The 23,619-nt window shown below is 56.3% G+C and overlaps 2 protein-coding genes across 4 annotated transcripts; both read left to right on the top strand.

Annotated features, from left to right (window-relative positions):
• Positions 1-34: 34 nt before the first annotated feature.
• Positions 35-2,969, top strand: HCRT (hypocretin neuropeptide precursor). Of its 2 annotated transcripts, XM_072780595.1 has the most exons (3): positions 35-1,142; positions 1,518-1,696; positions 2,500-2,969. In XM_072780595.1, exons 2-3 carry the CDS (start codon positions 1,676-1,678, stop codon positions 2,869-2,871), a joined length of 393 nt encoding a protein of 130 aa, XP_072636696.1. In that variant the 5' UTR covers positions 35-1,142; positions 1,518-1,675; the 3' UTR covers positions 2,872-2,969. The 2 variants fall into 2 exon arrangements, with proteins under 2 accessions (XP_072636696.1, XP_072636697.1); XM_072780596.1 differs by lacking the exon at positions 35-1,142 and having other exon boundaries at positions 1,170-1,696.
• A 2,441-nt stretch (positions 2,970-5,410) lies between these two features.
• On the top strand, positions 5,411-23,465 carry KCNH4 (potassium voltage-gated channel subfamily H member 4). Of its 2 annotated transcripts, none has more exons than XM_072780525.1 (17): positions 5,411-5,804; positions 7,665-7,898; positions 8,222-8,368; positions 8,493-8,620; positions 9,613-9,856; positions 10,210-10,367; positions 13,228-13,435; positions 14,510-14,704; positions 15,091-15,290; positions 17,141-17,390; positions 17,982-18,226; positions 18,864-18,902; positions 19,094-19,446; positions 19,732-19,838; positions 20,447-20,520; positions 21,767-22,471; positions 23,235-23,465. In XM_072780525.1, exons 1-16 carry the CDS (start codon positions 5,729-5,731, stop codon positions 22,160-22,162), a joined length of 3,054 nt encoding a protein of 1,017 aa, XP_072636626.1. In that variant the 5' UTR covers positions 5,411-5,728; the 3' UTR covers positions 22,163-22,471; positions 23,235-23,465. The 2 variants fall into 2 exon arrangements, with proteins under 2 accessions (XP_072636626.1, XP_072636625.1); XM_072780524.1 differs by having other exon boundaries at positions 21,767-22,475.
• The last annotated feature ends 154 nt before the right edge of the window (positions 23,466-23,619 follow it).

The following is a 23,619-nucleotide window of genomic DNA, read 5'->3' as shown; positions in this document are numbered from 1 at the left end:
AGGGCTTTCCCCCCACTCTCCACTCCAGGTCACCCCCAGTGTGTGTGCACCTTCTTTCTATCCCAAGCTGGTCCTAAATGTGGAGGGATTGCTCCCCAACTTCCCTTGCCCTGGCTTAGCACAGGTCCCTGTCTGGCCCAACACCCACAAACCACTTTCCTGTGTAGGAACTGTACTACACATCATGAAGTATCACAACAGGAAGCAATCTCAGAGACCATCTGAGTTAACTATCCATCTTACCAGTGGGGAAACTGAGGCTTCATGAGGTTGTCAGCCTCACCCAAGGCCTTGAAGCTCCTCCTGAGTAACATGGCACCAGTTCCCCTTCAGTTGCTAAGTCTCCAATCCTGCCTCTGAATTACTTCTGAATTCCATGGCCACATCCAGGCCACCCAGCCCCCCATCAGCCCCAGGACTCCTTCCTGCTAGAACCCTCCCCTGGCTCCCCAGTGCCCACAGGACTGAGGCCAATCAGCTTAGCCTGTAAGACCCTTTGACCCACCCTGGTCCTCACTTCCTTGTCCAGCCACCTCTCCCCTATGAGGGGAGCCACAACTATGATGCCCACACCCTACTATCCCACATGAACTAAGCACTGTCACCTCCAGGTCTTTGCTCAAGTTGTGCCTTCTGTGGAATGCACCCCTCCCCCAGCCTTACCTGATAGAAATCCACCTTGCATGCAAGGCCTTTCTGGGGTCCTTTCTCCTACTGAGCTATCATCATGCTGGGCTGTCTTCTCACCTGGATTCTGGAGTCTGGGAAAACCGGAAGATCCAGTGCACACTGTGCCCCCAGCACCCATTGCAGGGCCTGGCAGAGAGCAGGTGCTCCACAGACGTGCCCTGTATAAAAGTGACTCTGGCTTGGAGATGGCACGGTCCTTCCCCCAAAGGGGCTCACTCTTTGCTGATGGTGGGATGGGACTCCATCCCCCTCTCCAGGCAGCCTGACTAGGAAGGAAACTGCACAGGTTGGAGGACCTGCTTTCCTCTCCCTGCCCACGTTCAATTTCCAGGATTTTCCACCGTGGAGGTTGGTGGGAGGGGCAGAGAGAAGGAGAGAACTGGGGAAAGGGAGAGGCAACTAAGAAGCCTGTTCCAAGAAGGAAGAAGGCCAAGGAACCCGACAGACCCCAGGTACGGCAACAGAGGCAGAGGGCACAGACCTGCTGCCTGGCTGCCCTCCCCCCACCACACACCCCATGTGAAGTGTGGGGCTCATAGCTGCCTTCTCTTCTGCCCTAATTAGCAGCTGCCCCCCCACCATTGTCCCAGGCCAGCGCCCCAGCCAAGGCCTCCTTTGTGCTCCCAGATTCCTGGGTGCAAGGTGGCCTCATTAGTGCCGGGAGACCGCCCCATCTCCAGGGAGCAGGCAGACAGACAAGGGGGGTACCAGGGGCACAGTGATGGCACTCCCGCTTCTGAGAGCCTTGGCGGCCATTCTTTGGGCCCAACCTGGAGACGGTCCCCCTGCAGGAGGCTAATCTTAGATTTGCCTTTGTCTGGCCCCAGAGAGGACGCAAGTACCCGCCTGTCCCCCACCACCTCAGAGCACTATAAACCCCAGGCCCTTGATCGGGGGTCACAGTCAACGGCCTCAAAGTTCCTGGCTATTCCGACCACTGCAGACAACACCCTTCCTGGCTACCCCACTCTGAGCTCCAGACGCCATGAACCCTCCCTCTACAAAGGTAAAGCCCCAGGGATAGAAGGGGTGACTCATCCTACCAGCCAGGCAATGGAAATGCTTGCTCAAGGGGCTGGAAAGAAAGCTGAGGTGTCTCTGCCCTTGGTCTTTTCCCATGTGGGATCCGAGGCAGGAGACTGATGGGGTGAAGCCTCCGCGGAGAGCCTGGGGTAGCACTAGAACCATGGCCTTCTCCTGAGAGCTCATGCATCAGGCGCGGTGCTTGCACCTGGTCTTTTGTGTCTTCCTCCTGCGGCCTGCGCTATAGGGATTAATACCCCTTTACAAGGGAGGAAGTTGTGGCCCCTAAGAGGTTTGGAAACAGGCCCGAAGCCACAGAGTGCAGTTTCCCCGGCAAGGGAGCAGGCAAACAAGACAATTTGGAACCTGCTAGCCCTTGACGTGCACGTGTTTGTCCGAGGAGAGTCTATACAGGGCCTCTGTTTCCCTGAGTGAACAAACTTCTGGTGCAAACACGCACCCGGTTTTCAGGCGCTTTAATGGGGGCACAAGGGACTAAGGGTCCCCAGAAAAGAGGGATTCACTGCCCAGGGGATCTCAAAACGCCTCCTGGAGGAGATGCTGTGCTGGGGCTTGAGAGATGAGCAGGTAAAGGAGCCAGAGAGGAGGCCTCCAGCAGAGGCAGCAGCGCGCAGAGGCAGCAGCGCGCAGAGGGCGGGGACCTAGCGGACTGAGAGGTGGGAGCGCAGGCGGCGGGGGCGGAGCCAGGTGGGCGGGGCCCGGGCCGGGGGGCTGCAGCCTGGCGCGGCCGGAGGACCCCTAGCGTGTGGCCCGGTGTCTCCCTAGGTCCCCTGGGCCGCCGTGACTCTGCTGCTGCTCCTCTTGTTGCCGCCCGCGCTGCTGTCGCCCGGGGCGGCCGCGCAGCCCTTGCCCGACTGCTGCCGCCAGAAGACGTGCTCCTGCCGCCTCTACGAGCTGCTGCACGGCGCGGGCAACCACGCGGCCGGCATCCTCACGCTGGGCAAGCGGCGGCCCGGACCCCCGGGCCTCCAGGGCCGGCTGCAGCGCCTCCTGCAGGCCAGCGGCAACCATGCGGCCGGCATCCTGACCATGGGCCGCCGCGCAGGCGCAGAGCCAGCGCCGCGCCCCTGTCCCGGGCGCAGATGTCCCGTGGTGGCCGTCCCCTCTGCAGCGCCTGGAGGGCGGTCGGGAGTCTGAGCTGACGCTCGCGCCGCGTCCTGGCCCTGCCCTCTCCTCGCTGCCCGCCGGATGTCAGCCCCCGACAAAAGGTCAATAAAGACGAGTCTCTTGGTGTGGCTGGTCTCTGTTCTGCGTGGTCGCATTCCGTCCTGCAGGGGGCGGGAGAGTCGAACTATAAAGAGCTCGCGGCCTGAAAGCCTGGCTCTGGGGCACCTCCGCCCTGGCGTCTTCCAACTGGAAACACAGAGCAAGGAACTGTGTGAGGCCCCGTGGTACGGAGACAACCGCACAGGCGCATGGTCGGAGGGAAGAATGGGGGACAGACGTATCTCGCAATGCTCTAGTAACCATTCTGTATCTCGGCCTTTACAGACAAACAGGGAAGGGAAGGGAGGGAGAGCCAGGAAGGTTGCACCGAGGAGCGGAGTCTGGCTGGGAAGGGATAGGAGCTGAGCTTGCTGAAAAGGCCAAGAATATAAGGTTCAACAGGAGCTGCACGGTGGTTGACGTTTGTGGGGAGCGGTGAGGCGCTGGAAGGGAAGGAGACAGGATCCTGCAGCCTAGATTGTGAAAGCCCTCACAAATCATCAGGCTTTACCTTTCATTCTGTAGGTACGTGGAGTCAGGAGAAATTCTTAACCAGAGACGGGACAAGGTTTTCCTGCGTCTTTAGCCAAATGCACCCCTTACCCCCAAATATACGTTGGAGTCCTAATTCCCAGTACTTGGTACAGTGATCTTATGTAGAAATAGGGTCATTGTAGATGTAATTGAGATGAAGTCATTCTGGAGGAGAGTGGACCTCTAATCTGGTATGAGGGGTGTCTTTACAAAAAGGGGGAATTTGAATGCTCAGAAACGTACACAGGGAGAAACCACGTGAACATGAAGACAGAGGTGGGGTGATGCAACTATAAACCAAGGAACACCAAAGATTGCAACATACAGAAGCTAGAAGAGAGACATGGAACAGATTCTCCTTCACAGGGATCCCTGGGTGGCTCCGCCGTTTAGTGCCTGCCTTCTGCCCAGGGCGTGATCATGGAGTCCCTGGATGGAGTCCCACATCAGGCTCCCTGCATGGAGCCTGCTTCTCCCTCTGCCTGTGTCTCTGCCTCTCTCTCCCTCTCTCTCTCATGAATAAATAAATAAAATCTTAAAAAAAAGAAAAAAAGATTCTCCTTCATAGCCTTCAGAAGGAACCATTCCTACCTTCTCTTGATCTTGGACTTCTAGCCCCCAGAACTGAGACAATAAATTTCTGTTTAAACCAGTTCGTGGTCCTTTGTTATACTAGCCCTAGGAAACTCATATAACACCCAAAAGTAGAGACCCAGAAGAATGTGGCACTTTTAAGCAATCTAACAGCCCAGATAACGCCCAGTTCAGACTCTGGGGGTGAAGGTGAGGAGCTATTGGCCTGAGATGAGCACCAGCCTCTCTTCCCATTCTCACGGCTTTGTTCTGGGAAGCTGCCACGCTAAGCCCCACATTCAGCTGCTCCTGTAATTTTCTGTGTTTGTAGTGAAAAAGTCCCATGTCTGGTTTCACCTCCGTCCTTTTTGTTGCTGCCCTGGTTTCCTCCTTGGGAGATAGAGATCAAAGACCACCAGTAAATACATCTTTGAGATTTGCAAACTGACTCTGCCCACCTTGAAGTTTTCTGGGCAGCTCGGATGGCTCAGCGGTTGAGCACCGCCTTTGGCCCAGGGCGTGAACCTGGAGACTCGCGATCGAGTCCTGCATCAGGCTCCCTGCATGGAGCCTGCTTCTCCCTCTGCCTGTGTCTCTGCCTCTCTCTCTGTGTGTCTCTCATGAATAAATAGATAAAATCTTAAAAAAAAAAAAAAAAAAGGAATTATCTTTCTTGTCCCAGCCTCTCTTCCCACTTGAATGGCAGCAGAGAAAAAGAGGGTTCAATCAAGACTGTAGGAAGAGAGAGACAATTGCTCTCCAACACACTTAGGGTGTCCCCCAAACATGCATGATGCTATTAGGTTCTCACCACCCCATGAGTTGAAAATTATTAGCTCCATTTTACAGATAAGGAAAAAGAGGCTTGAAGAGGCTAAGTCACACATTCAGTGAGTAGCAGCAGAGTCGGGATTCTACCCCATGGACTCCAAAGCTCTTTTCATCCATCTGGCTGCACTCAGAGGCCGACCTCGCCTCTAGGAGAACTACTCAAAGCGAGGCACGAGTGAGGGTTAAGCCATTCTAGAAATTGAAATCCAGCCTTCCTATTGATCCTCCACCGGCAAAACTAGTCTCTTTAACCGATGCTGTCACACGCTCCAGCGCAGGACACCGGGGTGCTGCGAAATATCCTAACTCCAGCAGGCGGCACTGTGAACCAAACACCATTCCCAGCGTGGGCGGCGCGCGGGGAAACCCGCGGGGCGGAGCCACAAGGAGTCGCCGGGGGAAGCACGCGTGGGGGCGTGGCCACCCGGGAAGAGGGCGTGTCTGTCACCCAAGCCCCGCCCTGCCTCTTGGGTCTCTGCTCCAGGTGGGCGTGTCCCGAATTCTCTCTGGGAGAGACACGCGTGGGCCGCTCCCCCCTGGGAGGAGAGCCGCGGAGAAGGGTGAGGGTGTCGCTGGCGGCCCCTCCCCGTGCGGGCCACGTGGCGGGTGCGGGCCGAGCCCGGGGGAAAGAACTTGGCCCGCGGGGAGGTGGGGGGACCGAGGCGGCGCCAAGCTGAGCAGAGAGCTGCGGGGTTCAGAGCAGAGAGGCAGCGGCGGCGGCAGCGCCGAGAGGAGGGGAGGAGGCAGGCGGGCGCATGGGGCGCCCCGGCCCCGCCGGTAGCGCGCCCCCTCCTGCCCCGCCGCGCTGAACGCCCCCCAGCGCCGAGCCTCGAACCCCAGCCCTGAGGCCATGCCGGTCATGAAGGGGTTGCTGGCCCCGCAAAACACCTTTCTGGACACCATCGCCACCCGCTTCGACGGCACGCGTGAGTGGGGCGAGGCTGGGGCTGGGTGTTCGAGCGGGGGCCAGGTCCGCTTGGGCGCTGGCGCGGGTCCGCTAGACGTGGGGAGACCCGAGGCGGGGAGAGTGGAGTTGACGGTCTAGGAACTCCCGAAGCCGCGGGAAAGGAACAGGACTGGAGTGCACTGTGAAGGGAGGCGGGGAAAGGGCCAAGAGTGCGGGGGGCCAGGGTTGGGGGTGTGACTGGAGTCAGAAAAGGTTCTTGGTGCCGCAAAACGGAGGAGAGGCCTTGGCAGCCGCCTGCTCCCAGGCAGAGCTCTGCTGGGGGCGTGTGTGTGGGTATCCGAGACGCAGAGGTGGGACGAAGTGGTCAGGCGCTCTGGAGTCTACTTCCAGAAGGCTCCAGGATCTCCTTCCCCCAGAAGAAAAAAAAAAGAAAAAAGAAAGAAAGAGAAAAGATCAGATTTCAGCAGCACCTAGCTTGGATTAAGGTCATGCGCCCCCAAATCTTGGCTCTCCTCTGTCTGAGGGAGGTGAGGCAGGCGGAGGAGGGGTGGTCCGTGTGACGGAGGGAACTCTGCTCGCCCACCCCCAGTTTGGATTCCAGGTTCAGCACCTTGGACAGCCACATTCCTCCTTCCCTGCCTATTCTCCCGCCTTTCCCTTTTCCTACTTTGGAGCAGAGACATCTCCCCCTGGCCCCTTTGGGTACCCTGGGCCGTATCTGGAAGGTGGGGGGAGCGACACCCGCGGGCGGAAACCAAGCCGCCGGGGCCCTAGCCGCCTCCCCACTCTCCCCCAACAGACACCTCCCTTGTTTCCATAGCTCCCATCACCGGGGCAACGGGCCCTGGGATGGAAGAAGGAGGCTGCTGCCCAGGGCCCAGAGCCTCCCAGGCACCTTCAGTCCCCATCTGCCTGTCTACCCCCCAGACACTCACCCCTCTTAGCACCTGGCACTGGTTGTGTCTCAGGCCCCTTCCCTCAGCTGAGACTCTGCCCCCGGATGGCCCACAGAACCCTCCTGTGGCCTCCACCCACTGGAGCCAGATGGAGCCAGCTCAGGTTCTGCTCCTGGTGTTGCTGGATTTAAAAAAACAGCCCAGTGCTCTCAGAGTTTGAGCACTGGGACAGACCCTCTGAAATTACCTAAAGAGATGCTAAAAAGAACACCTTCCTTGGAAGGCAGAGAATGAGGACACTAACTCATCACTGTCTCCTTCCCCCAACCAAGGAGATTTATGAGTTTGGATCATCTCTGTCTTTTGGTTTCCTATCAATAAAATGGGTGTGATATCACCGAAATCTCTGCCCTGGCTACTCTCTAATAGGATGACAGGATAGCAGCTCTGCATGCATTTTGAAAGCTGTGGGAATGTAGGGGAATCCTTTTACCTTCTCAGTGTAGTGCTTAGTATGTATCAGGATTTGTTCTCCCCAGGCAACTCATGTAACTTTCACAACAACCATGTGAGGAAGATATATTACCCCCCACTTTTGCAGATAAGAAAGCTGAAGCACAAGAGTTCATTAGCTTGCCCAAGGTTACCCATCAGAAAATGGCACAGGTGTCTCACTGGAGCCCATGTCCTTACTATATAGCTGCTCTGTAATAGTTCACCAGCTTGAAGGCAGGAGGAAAGATCATCTTCAACACCCAGTGATCCCCATCTCAATTCCAGGCCACACTTAAGTCCCTGTCCTTTTGCTCTAGCTCTTCTTACTCTCATTTCAGAATATCCAGAAGGGGATCCAGGAATCACATGGAAGCCTAGGAAGTTTCTGGCTCTGTGACCTCTGACCACAGCTTGGGGGAGGTACTGCCCACCTTGAAGCTAGGCTCTTCTCCTGGCCTTGACCTAACCTTGACTTCTTCTTCCCACAGACAGCAACTTCCTGCTGGCCAATGCACAGGGCCCACGGGGCTTTCCCATTGTCTACTGCTCTGACGGATTCTGCGAGCTCACGGGCTACGGCCGCACAGAGGTCATGCAGAAGACCTGCAGCTGCCGTTTCCTCTACGGTCCAGAGACCAGTGAGCCAGCCCTGCAGAGGCTGCACAAGGCCCTGGAAGGCCATCAGGAGCACCGGGCTGAAATCTGCTTCTACCGAAAGGATGGTAGGGGGTCTGGCCCGCCCTGCAGCCCTGCCCAGATCCTGGACCTTACCCAGAGTCCACTTGGCATGGTGGAAGCCTGGGTACTGGTCCCCACACCACCACAAGCTGACTATATGACACTGAGTGCATCCCTGATTCTCTCTAGGCCTTGGTTCTCCCATCCAGAAGGGAAGGAGTCAGTTGACATAATCTCTGGGGTTCTTTCCATCTCTAAACCTTTGCCAAGCCCTTTGACCATGCCCAGGAACCTGGGGTGATGAAGGGGAAAGAGGTGCCTTGCAAAGGGCTGCTCACCCTCCCCTTCCATCCCTCCACATCTACAGGCTCGGCCTTTTGGTGCCTCTTGGACATGATGCCCATCAAGAATGAGATGGGAGAAGTCGTGCTTTTCCTCTTTTCCTTCAAGGACATCACTCAGAGTGGAGGCCCAGGACTTGGGTCCCCAGGAGGCCATGGGGACAGTAATCATGGTAACTGCAGGTGTTGGGAGGAGGCATGAATGGTCAGAGGTCCTTGCAAGGTCATACAAGACTTTTTCCTACCCAGCCTCCTAGGATGTGCTCCCACTTACCTCTGCACGCTTCTTTCCAACAGAAAACTCCCTTGGTAGGAGGGGAGCCAGCTCGAGACTTCGATCTGCCCGGAGGCAGAGCCGTACTGTCTTACACCGGCTGACTGGCCACTTTGGCCGCCGGCGCCAGGGAGGCATGAAAACCAATAATGTGAGTCCTATCTCTACCCCAATATCTCCCAGCTGTGATTCTAAGGCGCCCTTGCTAATATCTCCCTCCAGTGGCTTATTCCTCCGACCATCCATTTCTCATGTACGACTCTCTGCTGTGTCCCATGTGTCCTCACATTTTCCAACCCCATCTCCCTTTCTTCCCTATGATTGACATCATTCTACTCTGATGATGTCATAAGGGCAGGGATCTAGCAGCAACTATATCACTTACATCTGAATGATAAGGTTACCTCATAGGAGTGAAATCATAAGCTGTGGTTCTAGGGAGAAGGCTTCCATTGGGGTTTTGGTTCTAGCCCCAGGACCCTGATAAAGCCACAGGATTGATTCTCCAACCCTCTGTGTAGTTTGTGGGGGCTACAGGGAATGGGGTGCACTGTGCCAGTGTCCCCTCATCTCTGGGATATCCCCATCCCCTACAGGGATCCCAGACTCCAAGCGAAACTTGAAGAAGTTAGCGACCCCTCAAGCTAAGGCATGTGCCTGATTTGTCATAATCTCCTTCTCAAGCAGGGTTAAGGTCAAGCCTTATAAATACCCCACACAGGGGTCCATGGGTGGTTCAGTGGATTAGGTGTCTGCCTTTGCCTCAGGTCATGATCCCAGGGTGCTAGGATTGAGCCCCACATTGGGTTCCCTGCTCAGTGGAGAGTCTGCTTCTCCCTCTCCCTCTGCTCCTCCCCACTGCTCATGCTCATTCTCTCTCAAATAAATAAATAAAATCTTTAAAAATAAATAAATACCCCCACACAAAATATGATTTCTCAAAAGGGGACCTGAGCAGTAAGTTGGCAGAGGAAGGTAGTGTCAGGCGCCAGCCCCTGAACCCCTCTCCTGCACCTTCTATCTCCTCACGTGGTCATGCCTGCAGTGCCCACTCCCCTCCTCCCCATCCTGTGCCTCTCCCTTCTTGAAGCCTTGCCTCCCCTTTCCCTTAAATGTCCCCAACCGCCACCCCTCTCCCCCTAGAACGTGTTTGAGCCAAAGCCATCAGTGCCCGAGTACAAGGTGGCCTCCGTGGGGGGGTCCCGCTGCCTCCTCCTCCACTACAGCGTCCCCAAGGCCGTGTGGGACGGCCTCATCCTCCTTGCCACCTTCTACGTTGCGGTCACCGTCCCCTACAATGTCTGCTTCTTGGGCGATGATGATACCCCCATCACTTCGCGACACACCCTTGTCAGCGACATCGCCGTGGAGATGCTCTTCATCCTGGGTCAGACCCTCTGCCCCACATATCCTGGTGGGTGGGCTGGGGGGGACCCATGCATCCAAGCTTCGCTCCATCCTAGGCTTACAGGCCCCAGGCATTCAGAGCCCAATCATTTCTAAAGGGTCTTTGAGTCCTAATGGTCCATGCACCCTGACCCCTGACCCCTGACCCCTTCAGCCTTCAGCCTTTAGACCACTCCTCCCTAAAGAGTGGCCAGAAGCCTAGTCTGTCTTCCCCATTTCTGCCTCCAACTCCATTCTGGGTCTCAGGCTTGTTCTCAGCTTACTTAGTTTGTTGGCCCTATAACCTGAATTTCTGGGCCAAAGCCCCCTATTAACAGCCTCTTGCATTCCCAGATATCATCCTGAACTTCCGCACCACCTATGTGTCCCAGTCCGGCCAGGTGGTCTCTGCTCCTCGTTCCATTGGCCTTCACTACCTGGCCACCTGGTTCTTTGTTGACCTTATTGCTGCTCTACCTTTTGACCTGCTTTATGTCTTCAACATCACCGTGGTGAGTGACCCCCATCCCACCCTGCAGCCCAGTCTCCCAAATTTAGCACAGCATCTCCCACTAAGAGACCAACCCCAACCCAGACTCAGCCCTTCCCATCCATCCATCTGCAAGTAGTTGTCAGGCACCTGCTGTGGGCAGAGCCCTGAGCTAGCTGCTCAGAAGGAGCTGGGAGGGTCTGTGCTCTGGGGAGCTCAGCTCACAATCACTGAGGGAAGCTGAGACAAATGAAAAGCTAACTAGGGCTACCAAGGCGGCGTTGGTCTGATGCCAAATGAGTGGTACTTTTCACATTTTTATTTAACAAACAACCGATGAGCATTTAGCTGTCTGCAAAGCACTGTGTGGAGCATGGTCACTGTGGAGAAAAGGGACAAGGATTCAGCCTCCAGGCAGCTAAGCTGGTGAGGGGGCAGGACTGTTGGAGGGGACAGCAGGAACGGAAGAGGTGAATGGAGAGGAAGATGGGGCCCAGGTATTGTTGGGGGCTGGGCATGGAGCTAGCCTGCCTTGGAGTTCCAGGCAGGAAAGTGGGCATGTGTGAAAATGATCTGAAATCTAGCCAGCACCTGGGAGGCCAAAGCACCCCAGCTGGGAAAAAGGCCCCGAAGGGTCTGGGAAGGATTTCTGCAGGGAGAGAGAGCAGAGCTAGACCCTAGACAGAGATTTGGCTGGCAGGAGATGGGGAGAGAGCATCTGGGGGGAGCATAGTAAGCCAAGACAAGGAGGCAGAGGCTGTGGGGTGGACTTGGAGGCAGAGAGCCAGGACCTGGGTCCTCCCAGCTCTCTGGAGAATGCCTGGAGGTGCCCTGAGTGGTCAGCTCTGCACCCAGCCAGCCGATAGTAGGTGTTCTCAAGTCCAGGGTGAGGAAGTCCCACCTTGTGTCCCCAGACTCCCTTGGCTGTTGGGTGGGGAGGTGGAGAGCAGTTTCCCTGTGCGCTCCTCTCTCTGCCACACTCAGCTATAGCAGGAAACCACCTACACGCAGCCGGATTTAACTAGCCGCCAACGGGCTGTGGGCCTCTTCTCCTGGCTGTGTACACGTGTGTGCACGCTCCCACACACGTGCATGTGTGTATGTCTGCCCTGAGGCTCCGGCCACTCTGAGCAGAGCTACCTATCCCTCCCTGTGAGTGCACTCTCCCAACCCATGCCCACCAGGCTGGTGTCAGTGGGCAGACAACTGTCCCTGGAGAGAGGAAGAGCTGCAGAGAGGCCCCTGTTCCTCCTCACAGGCAGTCCCCCTCCTCTGGTACCTTCAGGAGCACCTTCCATTTACTAAGTGTGTTCATGCACATCATCCCATAGGAGTCTCACAGTAACCTCTTGGGCAGATTCTCTTTTTCAGAGGTAGATGCAAAGGCTCAGAGAGGTGACGCAGCTAACAGTGGCAGGCAGGAGATTGGAACCAGGTCTCCAGACTCCTTGTCTATTCCTCTTTCTACCATACTACCCTGCTTCCCCGGAATCCAAGCTCCCCCCCCCAACCCCGAGTGGGTGATGTGGCGTGAGGAGAGATAAGGAGCAGTGCTGGGCCAGAAGGAGGCAGAGCAAGGATAGAGGATGAGTGGGCACTGGCAGAGCTGTGGACTTAAAGGATCCAGGCCTGGGACATTCTGGTCTAAGGAGAAGGAGAGGAGGGCACCAAGTGAGTGGGGCACAGGAGCAGGTGACTAGAGGCAAGCCCTGAAGGATTCAAGTTTGGAGGCAGAAGTTCTGGGAGGTGGGGGCAGATGTTAAGCCCTGGAGATGGTCCATGTGGGGAAAGCAGGGCCACCTCCTTTCCAGCTCCTTCACCTAAAATTAGAGAAAAGGACAGGAGGTGGCTCAGGAGCTGTGTAGGGCCAAGGCTATGGGGGATGCTGCTGGAGGGCCTTTGTGCTAAGTTCACCAGGCGCTGCCCCAGGGCCCCCAGCCCTGGCTTCCAAGCTATACCCTCCCTTAGAGTACCTGCTCCTCATCTCTAAAATTTGAAGGACCAATTGAAGCATTAATGATCACAGTGAAAACAGTCATGGTGGTAATATTAGCTAACACTTACAGGATGCTTACTAGGTGCCACTAGCTCCATTAACCTCCAGCCAGCCCCCGCAAGGGCTAAGACCTCAAAGCCGAGGCTCCCTCTGTTCCTGGTCTCTTTCCCTCAACATTCCAGCATGCTGCTGTCATCAGCAGCTGACCCACCATGGGAACAGTTCCCAGGCCTCTTGCCTGTTCCCACTCTACCTTGCTCTCTGTGTCTTGAGGGATGGTCCCCTCATAGATGCTGTAATCACTGACACCAGCTCCTGTCCACAGCTGATTGTGCCTAGGACCGTGGGGGCTTCAAGCAGGGGCTAGAGATCATTCTGTATATTCCCCTACCTCTGACCAGGACTTGCTTTTTCACCAGCCCACAGTGCTAGAGGCAGAACAGCACAAAATGGACTTAGGTAGCAACTCAAATGGAAGTCCCAGTTCCATTATTTCCTTGGGTGTGTGACCTTGAGCAAATCACTAGCTTCACTGAGCTTTAGTTTACTCATCTGCAAACTGGGAACAATGATGATAATTTGAACTGAAGGCATGAGTTTTTCATGAGGATGATAAGTGCTTCACCCAGTGCCTGACATATATAGCGAGTGCTTATATAAGTAAGCCAGGACGCATATAGTAAGTGTTAGCCTTTATTGGTTTTAGTATTATTCTCTCCCGGCTGCATTCCCTCGTCATTTTCTCAGGACAGCAGGACCATTTTTCCTGCTGCAGCTTCCCCTGTCTCTAGGGCATCTGGTGACAAGGCGCTGGGAGGGGCCTTGGGGGTTCCGAGGCGAGGCGGTGTGCCTGCTGACAGCCTCTCCCCCGCCACACTCCCTGCAGACTTCACTGGTGCACCTGCTGAAGACGGTGCGGCTGCTGCGGCTGCTGCGGCTGCTGCAGAAGCTGGAGCGGTACTCCCAGTGCAGCGCTGTGGTGCTCACGCTGCTCATGTCCGTCTTTGCACTCCTCGCCCACTGGATGGCCTGCATCTGGTACGTCATCGGGCGCCGGGAGATGGAGGCCAATGACCCGCTGCTTTGGGACATCGGTGAGCCACCGACCCCAGGCTTTCACTGACACCCATCCACCTGCCCTGTCCACACAGGCCCCCAAGCCCATGCCTCCCCTGGCACCACCCCCACCACCCCCACATTCTTCCCTCCATCCCACAGATGTGCATTGAGCTCCTTCCCCGTCAGGTGTGGGAGTACTGAGTGAAGATGAGGGTTCTGCCTTAGGTTGGCTGACCTCACAGCCTAGCAGGGGAGCAAGAACAGTGACAGGCAATCAGAACAGTACAGAAAACATTCTGATGGTGGGGAGGGTGTTTGGGGCAAAGGGAGCAGGACTCCTGCCTGGACCCTTTCCATGACCCTGCATTGCCCTCAAAACAAAGTCTGCACTCTGTCCACACCCTGCATAGCCCTGCAGCCTTCTCTCTTCCCACCTGGCTTCCCCTTCTCCCCTGCGCCCTGTGCTGCAGCCACATTGGCCTCCTGCCAGCGCCCAGGATGTACTGCTTTCTCACAATGGCCTTGAACATGTTTTCCTCTTGGGAATCCTCTCCCTTTTTGTCTTCCCTCCCCTTCTTCCCTTACGTGGCTTTTCTATTCCTTGCAATATCCACTAAAGTGCTCTGTCCTAAGGGAGTCCTTCAGCAACCATACCCCATTGCCCCTCAACTGGGTGGGCTCTCCCTAACCTATTATGGCTCCTGGGACACCCTATACTTCCCTTTTAGTAGCTCACTGACTACCTGCAAGGTATTTCATGTGTCTTTCCCCTCTAGACTTGTAGGTTCCACCAGGGTGGGGAGAATGTCTGGCTGGGTCAAGTGCCACCACGCTGTACAGAGGGGGTTGCTCAATAAACTACAAGAGAGTCAGAACCCGCCTCCCCCAAGAGTCAGCAGCTTAGCAGTTTAGCCTTGGTTTGCTGCAACTGTAACCAGTTCAGAGTGGGGAGTCCCAGGCCCAGGCTGCTCCTCACATTTCCTGTGCCTGCGGGTGCAAACCTCCCCTCGCCTCTGTAAATACTTGCCCAAGGTCAGGCGCGGCAGCTCGGGGAAAGCCAGCTCCCAGCCACCCCGGGCAGCTGCTCCTTGCCTCCCTCCACCCCCCAGGCTGGTTGCACGAACTGGGCAAGCGGCTGGAGGAGCCCTACGTCAATGGCTCGGCGGGCGGCCCGTCGCGGCGCAGCGCCTACATCGCTGCCCTCTACTTCACGCTGAGCAGCCTCACCAGCGTGGGCTTCGGCAACGTGTGCGCCAACACCGACGCGGAGAAGATCTTCTCCATCTGCACCATGCTCATAGGCGGTGAGGCCGGGCCTGCCAAGCCCCGGGGTGGCCCTGCTAAGCCCCGCGTGCAGATGGGGAAACGGGCTCAGAGAAGGCAAGATGTCCACCCACGTCCAGCCAGCCGTGCATTCATTCATAGCCGTTTCCTCGGCATCTACTACCTGCTGGCCCTGGGGGCATGCCACAAGAAAGGGCGTAGCCTCTCACGGAGGGGATGAGACACCCAAGCTCATGATCTAGTGGGGGGCGGGCAGGAGAGGAGCACCAGACCTGGCCCCTTCCTGCTGCCACCCCAGCCCACTGGCCCTCCTGGCCCTCCCTCCCCGGGACCCCGAGCCGCGGAGGGCAGGGAGGAGGCAGGGAGGGGGCCGACCCTCACGGGCTGCCCGCTGCCGCCGCTGCAGCGCTCATGCACGCCGTGGTGTTCGGGAACGTGACGGCCATCATCCAGCGCATGTACTCGCGCCGCTCGCTCTACCACAGCCGCATGAAGGACCTCAAGGACTTCATCCGGGTGCACCGCCTGCCGCGGCCGCTCAAGCAGCGCATGCTCGAGTCCTTCCAGACCACGTGGGCCGTCAACAGCGGCATCGACGCCAACGAGGTAGTGCGCTAGTGCGCGGGGCTCCCCGGGCCCGCCGCAGGGAAGGGGCGGCCGCCCACCCGGGTCTGGAGTGGAGGCAGCCGGGGGCCCAGGAGGCAAGGTGTGGCTCACGGGGGACGCGCACCCACCCAGATCCACATCCCATTCCCTTTGCGCTAGGACACGGGAGCTGAAAGGGAGCTCAGGCCTCAGCTAATGCCAACCTCCCCGCAGCTGGCATTTCCTGATCACTGGCTTTGGGCCAACCTCTGTGCTGGACACAGGGAGCTCAGAGACGATGACATTCAGCCCTTGTCCTCAGGGAGACACCAGTGGGGTGAGGCAGGTGGACAGGTAAACCATTAGGCAGTGAGTAGGACTCTCCTTCAGGGTACCATGGTGCAATGAGGGGACATTGTGTCTGGGCCTAGAGGAGTCAGGGAGGTGGCACAGAAGAGGGAGCGTTGTGAAGGGCAAGAAGGAAATCAGCCTGCGACCAGAGGCCATTCCAGGCAGAATGAGCAATAGGAACACTGGTCAGGAAACGTTGACGCAAAAGAACGCGGTGAGTTCAGGGAACTGAAAGTCCTTCAGTGAGCCTTCAGGAACGGGTGTGTGAGTGCGGTGAAGGGAGGAGTGAGACAGTGCAGGAGACAGGGTCTGGGAGGTGGGCCAGCCCAGCTCATGGATGATCTCGAATTTAGATTTTATCCTGCAAAATTTAGGCTGGTGAGTGGTCTGGAGATGTTTCTGAGAGCAGGAGCCATGGGACCTGGTGATTAGCTGGTTGCAGGGGAAGAACTCAGAAAAAGTCCCAGGTTCCTGGTTTGGGCAAAGGGGTGTGATGGAGGCATCGCAGGAGGAAGGTTGGACTTCAGGATGAAAACGAAAGTCCATGGGCAGCCCGGGTGGCTCAGCGGTTTAGCGCCGCCTTCCGCCCAGGGCGTGATCCTGGAGACCCGGGATCGGGGTCCCACATCGGGCTCCCTGCATGGAGGCTGCTTCTCCCTCTGTCTGTGTCTCTGCCTCTCTCTCTCTCTCTGTGTCTCTCATGAATAAATGAATAAAATCTTAAAAAAAAAAGGAAGAAAGAAAGAAAGAAAGAAAGAAAGAAAGAAAGAAAGAAAGAAAGTCAGTCCAGGATTAGGCCATGTTGAAGGTGTGGTGCTTGTGGGAGATCCAGGTGGAGGCTGCTCCATAGGTAGATGAAAATACAGGTCTAGACCCATATGCAGGGCTCCAGGCTCCTCAGGAGTGGGGAATTCACAGAGTTGGTTGCCATGATGCAGGAAGAATGTAGCAAGTTAGAAGAGGAGCCTGGGGAGGAAATGAGGACAAAAGGAAGAGGTCAGCAAGTCAGATTGGCCTAGAGGCTCCGTACCATGAGGATGGATCTGTGAACATTAAGTTTGGTTCCTTGAAGGTCATTGGTAATGTTCAAGTCTAGTGTAACTCTGCATCTTTACAGATGAAGATACTGAGGTCCAGAGAGAGCAAATGGATTGTCCAAGGTCCACATAGATTTAGGGGCTGATTTTAGTTTCCTGATGCCTGGTTGAACGGCTGACCCACCAGGGCTGGTCCTTGTGTGGGATTGAGTAACTAGGACAACATGTGTGACCTCTGCATGTAGTCACGGGTGGTAGCCAGAGAGGAAGACTTATCTCTGCTCCAGAACTTGGGTTGGGAGGTCCACACACACAAGCAAAATTGAGGTTTGACATGCACAGTTCTTCCTGATGGTCAGAAATGGGTAACTTCAAAGCAAAAGGCCAGTTGGAGCTCTCCCCTTGGAGACAGCTCAGCACATTTGTAGAACTCAAGTAGCAGCTGTAGGGGGATGGCCAGAATGACCTATGCCCCTTATGCAGTTACTGCGTGACTTCCCAGACGAGCTGAGAGCTGACATCGCTATGCACCTGAACCGGGAGATCCTGCAGCTGCCGCTGTTCGGAGCGGCGAGCAGGGGCTGCCTGCGGGCCCTCTCCCTGCACATCAAGACCTCGTTCTGCGCTCCAGGCGAGTACCTGTTGCGCCGTGGGGACGCACTGCAGGCACATTACTACGTCTGCTCCGGCTCGCTTGAAGTGCTTCGAGACAACATGGTGCTGGCCATCCTGGGTGAGGATCCCACCACCATCTACTACCTACCCCAGAACCTTGCCCCAGAGGCCTTGGGTGTGGCCAGGAATCAAGGGACTGAGAAACCCCTGGTGGATATGTGGAATTCCTGCTGAGGAGTCCTCTTTCCTGGTCCCTTCACCCTACTATCATCCTCTTTCGTCCATACCCTTGGACTCTGCCCTAATCCCATTGGCCATCAACGCATCAACCCTTCCCCTGCCAATGACTCTCTCCCAACTCAATTGGTCCTTTTCCCACTGTATTGTCTTCCAATTCCACTGGCCCTTCCCATTGACCCTCAACTTCACTGACCTTTACCCTTTAACTGACCCGTCTGGCCATTCTTTACTGATCATCCAATTCCATTGATTATACTGAAATCCCCCATTGACTATCTTCCAACTTCATCCATCATTCTCCACTGACTTTTTCCCAACTCTGTTGATTATTTCCACCAATCCTATTGATTGATCCATCTTCAACCACCCTTCAAACACACCTACCATCCATCAAATCCATTGACCACCTCCTGCTGATATCCTCTTGGTCCCTCTGCCCCACCTGACTGTCCCCATCCCTTGCCCACAGGGAAGGGGGACCTGATTGGGGCAGATATCCCTGAGCCGGGGCAGGAGCCTGGGTCAGGGGCAGGCCCAAGCTGCGTGCTGAAGACCAGCGCTGACGTGAAGGCACTGACCTACTGTGGCCTGCAGCAGCTGAGCAGCCGAGGGCTGGCTGAGGTCCTGAGGCTCTATCCTGAGTACGGGGCTGCCTTCCGGGCTGGCCTGCCCCGGGACCTCACCTTCAACCTGCGCCAGGGCTCTGACACCAATGTATGTAGACCCCCTATGGCCTGTCTCTCCTCCGAGGTCCCCTCCTTCAGAGCAGACCTCCCCCAGCCCAAGAGAGGGCCCCATGCATCTCCTTCCACCCTGAGAAAATTGTTTCTCAAGCCCAGGCACCCCCTTCCATTGTCCCTTCCATGCTTGCTTCGCATCTTCCACTCCCACCTGACCCTTCTCCATTGGCCATCACCCAACCCCATGGACCATCTCTCACCACTTCTACTTCCAACTCCTCTGACCCATCATCTCTTATTGGCCACTTCTCAGACTCACTCCAGACTCCTCAGAGGGCCCTCACTTTGGAAACAGTCTCCTTCATGTGCTCCTCTTCTGTCAAGTCCCTCTCTAAACTGGGCATCATCCCCTGGGTTTCCTCTTCTGCACTCACCAAATATTTCCTGAGCCCATTTTGGCTTAGGCTCTGGGCCCTTGTCTTTCGCTACTTTTCAGATTTACTTTGCTACTCAGACGTCTCTGAGTTGGAGTTGGAGGTATCTCTGACTCAACGCCACAGAAAAACCCCACATTCTCAAAGCCCACAGCACTGATGGGTAGGACTAGGAAGTGCTGCAGCAGGGGAGGGAGGAGGTGTGAGTCAGCTTGAACCCCTGTGTGTCCCCCGCAGGGCCTCGGCCGCTTTTCCCGGTCTCCTCGCCTCTCCCAGGTAACACTGCCTTCCTGGGGAGGGTTGAGGTTGCATGGGGGAGAGTCTGGGAGCTGGGGGGTAACTTTCCTTGGCTCCTTTGCTGTGGGGAGAAGGGAGGGAGTGAGGAGCAGCATCTGCCAGTGAAGGCTATTGCTTAATGAAGAGGCCTATTGTTCACTGTCCTGACATCAGCTGCCCTCTGCCCACAGCCCCGCTCGGAAAGCCTTGGCTCCTCCTCAGACAAGACCCTGCCATCCATCACGGAGGCTGAGACTGGGGTGGAGTCTGGGGGTGGTTCTAGGCCCCGCCGGCCCCTCCTGCTGCCCAACCTCAGCCCAGCACGACCCCGGGGCTCCCTGGTCAGCCTCTTGGGCGAGGAGCTGCCCCCATTCTCAGTCCTTGTCTCATCCCCTTCCCTGTCCCCATCCCCTTCCCCTGCCTTGGCTGGCCGGGGCCACAGCCCCTCGCCTCATGGCCCCCCCAGGGGCTCTGCTGCCTGGAAGCTCCCCCAGCTTCTCATTCCCCCACTGGGAACCTTTGGACCTCCGGACCTCAGTCCCCGGTGAGACGCCAGCCTCCCCTGCCTTCCCCATACCCCTGCTGGCTTCCAGAACCTTCTCTGGGCTCTGTCCCCAGCATTCCAACCAGTGCTCATCCAGTGCTCATCCTGTCTCTGCCCCATCTGCCCCTTTGCCTTTCCTGATCCACCACACTTGCAACCCCACCCCTCTTTGAACGCTACTCCTCCCCAGCTCCCTGGCACTGCTGCCCCCAGTCACCCTCTGCCTGCTCTGCTCTGGCCCTTGCCCTCTCCCCGTGGGACTGATGATCACTGCCCCCATCCCAGGATAGTGGATGGCATTGAGGACTCGGGCAACACAGCAGAGGCCCCTACATTCCGGTTCAGCAGGAGGCCTGAGCACCCTAGGCCCTGCTCACAGGCCCCTCCTTCAGGTAAGAGCCAGCCACAGACTTCACCTCCTGGTCACCCAATTCATATCCACCATACATCTATCCCTTCATCCATCCATTCCACACATAGTAAGGGCTGACCACATGCTGGGCTCTGTGCTGGGCGTACACAGATAAACCAGACCTGGCCTACACCCTTAGTGAGCTCCCAGTGTAGTGTGGGACACAACTGTGTCCTCAGATAAATGATTCTAGAACAGGGTGTTGAGTACCATGACTGAGACAAGGACAAGACTCTAAGGTAGAAGAGGGCACCCATAACTCTCCTTCTTAGAGGAGGGGACACTTCTGGTGGGACTTAAAGTTTCGGTGGGAGTTTGAGGGGTGGCACAAGGCAGTTGTTGGAAGGCATGAAGGCAGGAGAGAAGAGCATATTGTGTTTAGGTGCTGAAGAGAAGCTTCTCTGTAAAGAGCTTGGGTGGGGGAGGGGGGAGGGGCTGGGGAGGTCAGCCAGCCTGAGGAGTCTGGGTTTCCCATGGTCCTGAGCCCAGAGCTCCCTCTCCCCTTGTTCTGTGCCTGCCCAGCCCAGGCTGTAGACTCCTGCTTCCCCGCACTCACCCTACCTCCCTTCCCCTCTGTTCTGTCTGCAGGGACCAGGTCCAGCCAGGAACTGGCCACTGAGGCTGAGGAGATGAAGGAGAAGGTCTGCAGGCTGAACCAGGAGGTAGGTTGGTGCTGGCTCTCCCCTCCCACCTTGGAAAATACTATCTTGGGAGATGTGCCTCTTAGAAGAGATGAGCCTCATAGAAGAGCCTTTCCGTGTTCAGAGCCAGAGTCCTGAGTTCACACTAGCTGGGTGACCTTGGGCAAGTTCCACAAAGACCCTGAATGTCCATTTCTTCATCTAAAAATAGGGAAAATAGGTTTTTGCCAGAGTTATTGAAGATAAGAGCACCTGCATGCCCGCCCTGCCCAGTCCGTGGCACACTGTAAGTACTCAGTGCTTCCACTGAGTGCTTCCACTCCTTCCCAGCTGCTTCAGGTCGTCCTGCCTGTAAAGAGAGCCTCTCTTCCCTCCACCACCTTGGGGTTCTCTCCTTTAGGGACCTGACCTACCAAGTCCTTTTACTCGCTCCAGCCCTGGGAAGCGGCTGCTCAGCAAATGTAGGAGGCAGAGGACAGGGAGGCAGAGAGGCTTTCAGCCCTGGGAGAGCTGGATCCTAATGTTTGAACCCTGGTCAGGAGGAGCCCAGATCTTGTATGGCAAGGCGCTGTGTTTGCCTCCTCCCCAGGGATGTCTGAGCCATCACCAGGGCACAGCCAGGCCCAACCCTTTGGGAGTGGGTCTTCCCTGGGTTCTGATAAACATCGGCTGCATCCCAGGAGGGCAGCCCCTGGGCTGGGCACCCCTGGGGCTGGGGGCGGGTCCTGGCCCTGGTTGAGCCAGATGAAGGGCTAGTCCTGCTTCCGTCATAGTCCTAGGCTGGTGGTTCCCACACTTGGGCGTCCATTAAGATGCAGACTCCTAAGCCTCACCCAGTTTGGAATGTCTGGGGTGGGGCCCAGGAATCTGCATCTTGACAAGTTTTACAGTTGATTCTGTACTCCCTGAAATTTGCAAAACACTGAATAGACACACTTGAGCTTGTGTCCTGGGATCACCTGAGACTAACGCTGTGTCTGTTACCTTGAGCTTTGTGGCCTCTTTGAGAAGTCGGGGTGGAGGAGGTGGTTTGCAATAGCTGCTGTCCCAAATCCTTTTCATAGAGAGGCTGAATGTTTACATCTTGACAAAGATAACCCCTGCCCTGCCTTTTTCTCAAGGTGGCCGTGAACAGCAGTGGCTGGGAAGGAGTTTTGTAAACTGAAGGAGGGCGTGTGGTAGCAGGGAGGGAGGGGGGCTGTAACTTGCACTTAGGAGAGTGGTGTGGTTGTGGCACCTGGGGAAAAATTTGTTATGTTTTCAACAGATCTCCCGTCTCAACCAGGAAGTGTCTCAACTGAGCCGGGAGCTTCGACATATCATGGGCCTGCTACAGGCCAGGCTGGGTCCCCCAGGCCACCCAGGAGCCTCGGCTCGGCCCCCAGACCCTCCTGGTCCCCAGCCAAGGGCTCCGTGCATCTCTCCCTGTCTATCTGGACCACTGCCTAGCCTCCAGGATACTACTCTCGCTGAGGTCCACTGCCCGGCCAGTGTGGGGACAGCAGAGATGGGGGCCACCCCCTCCAACCTGAGACCCTCCATGCTGTCCCCCTACCCCTCAGAGCCTGAGTCTCTGGGACCCTCCCCAGTGCCAGAGGCCTCACCTCCGACCCCACGCCTCATGCGGCAGAGCTTTCGGTCCAGGCCAGACACGTTCCACTGACCCTGGCCCTGGGCCCAGGCCTGTCTGGGGTGGGCACTGCTGTCTGCCCTCCAGGAAGGGGCTGGGCCCCTTGGCCTCCTGCCTTGGGTCAGCGGCCACCAGCTGGTCTGGTTGGCTCGGCATTCTCTGGACTTTTTTTTACAAAGCCTGGTCACTTCTGACCCTGTTCCCTTCTCTAAACCCTCCCCTGTCCTTCCCCTCTGTGAGGGGAGCCACCTGAGGCTGTGGAACCCAACAGGCATAAGACGGAATGCAGTGCGGATTAGGCCCGGCAGATGACATGTCCTGCTTTCTCCCCAGGACCTGGAGGCAGGTAGATATGGGGGAGCATTGGGGGCTGGGGGAGGGTCCCAGATCCAGCACAAGAAGTGAAGGCTGAGACAAGAGCAGGGAGGATCTTGGTGTCTAAGGCAAGAGGGACAGATTGCAGATCCCACTACAAGAGATAGCTTCATGGTATTGTGAGGCCTTCTGTCCTAGCCGCCCTGAGCCCTGCTGGAGACCATGGAAGCAATGTCACCTTGAGAGGGATAGGTTTGAGATGGCTGGCATCTGAGCAACACAAGACTCCTTAGACCTCCCACCACCAGCCCAGGCTGGAAAGGTTCACTTCATTCCTCAGCCTACACAGGAAACCCCTAGATATGTATTCTTCAGTTCTCACAGCTTTTTCTTTTTCTTTTCTTTTCTTTTTTTTTTTTTTCAAAATATGAATGATTGCCAGCACTAAAAATCAGGAGAGTTCACATAAATATCCAGATATTCCAGCTTCTCTAAAAAAATTTGAGGAGCTCTAGCAATCCTGGGCCATATTCCATGTGGCAATAATCAACTGGTATTGAGTGGCTACTGTCCTCTTGAGAGGTGGCCTCTTGAGACCATCTCCTGACACCTAGCTAGCTTTCCTCATTTGAATTTTTTGTCTGGTCTCTATAGGTATTTGGGTTTGTGGTTCCTGCCTTAGAGTGTCCTCCTAGGTTTCTCTGCTCCAGCGGGTGCTTTTTCTCCAGCAATGTCTATTTCTACCCCTGGGCCTGGGCCTGTCAACATCTCTGTTTCTGTCTTTCTGCAGGCTGTCATTGAAGATGGTCTCTTCTGCGGCCAGCAACATGAAACAGTCCCCACAGCACTCTCTATCCCTCCCCCCTGCACCAGACCTCAGCCAAGCCTGTTCTTCCCACATCCAACATGGTCTCACTCAGGGCCCTGACTTCTCATAAACCCACCCTGGTCTCCAACTCTCCTTTACTACCCAACACCCAGGGCTCACTTTTGGATAGGAAATAAACGCTTTATTTTTGTAGTTGTTGGCTCTGGATGTTTCTGGGGGTTGATCTGAGAGCCCCAGGGCTTTGGAGGAGTCTACAGGGCAGTCACTCCCCACCACACCCCAGGGCCCTGTTGCTGTCTCTAGGAAGAAGGGCAAAGGCGCCAAGCAATCCACTTGGCACCGCATT

This window comes from Canis lupus, chromosome 16 (genome assembly GCF_048164855.1).
Source record: "Canis lupus baileyi chromosome 16, mCanLup2.hap1, whole genome shotgun sequence".
Classification (NCBI taxonomy): domain Eukaryota; kingdom Metazoa; phylum Chordata; class Mammalia; order Carnivora; family Canidae; genus Canis; species Canis lupus.
This window is presented reverse-complemented; position numbering and strand designations above follow the sequence as displayed.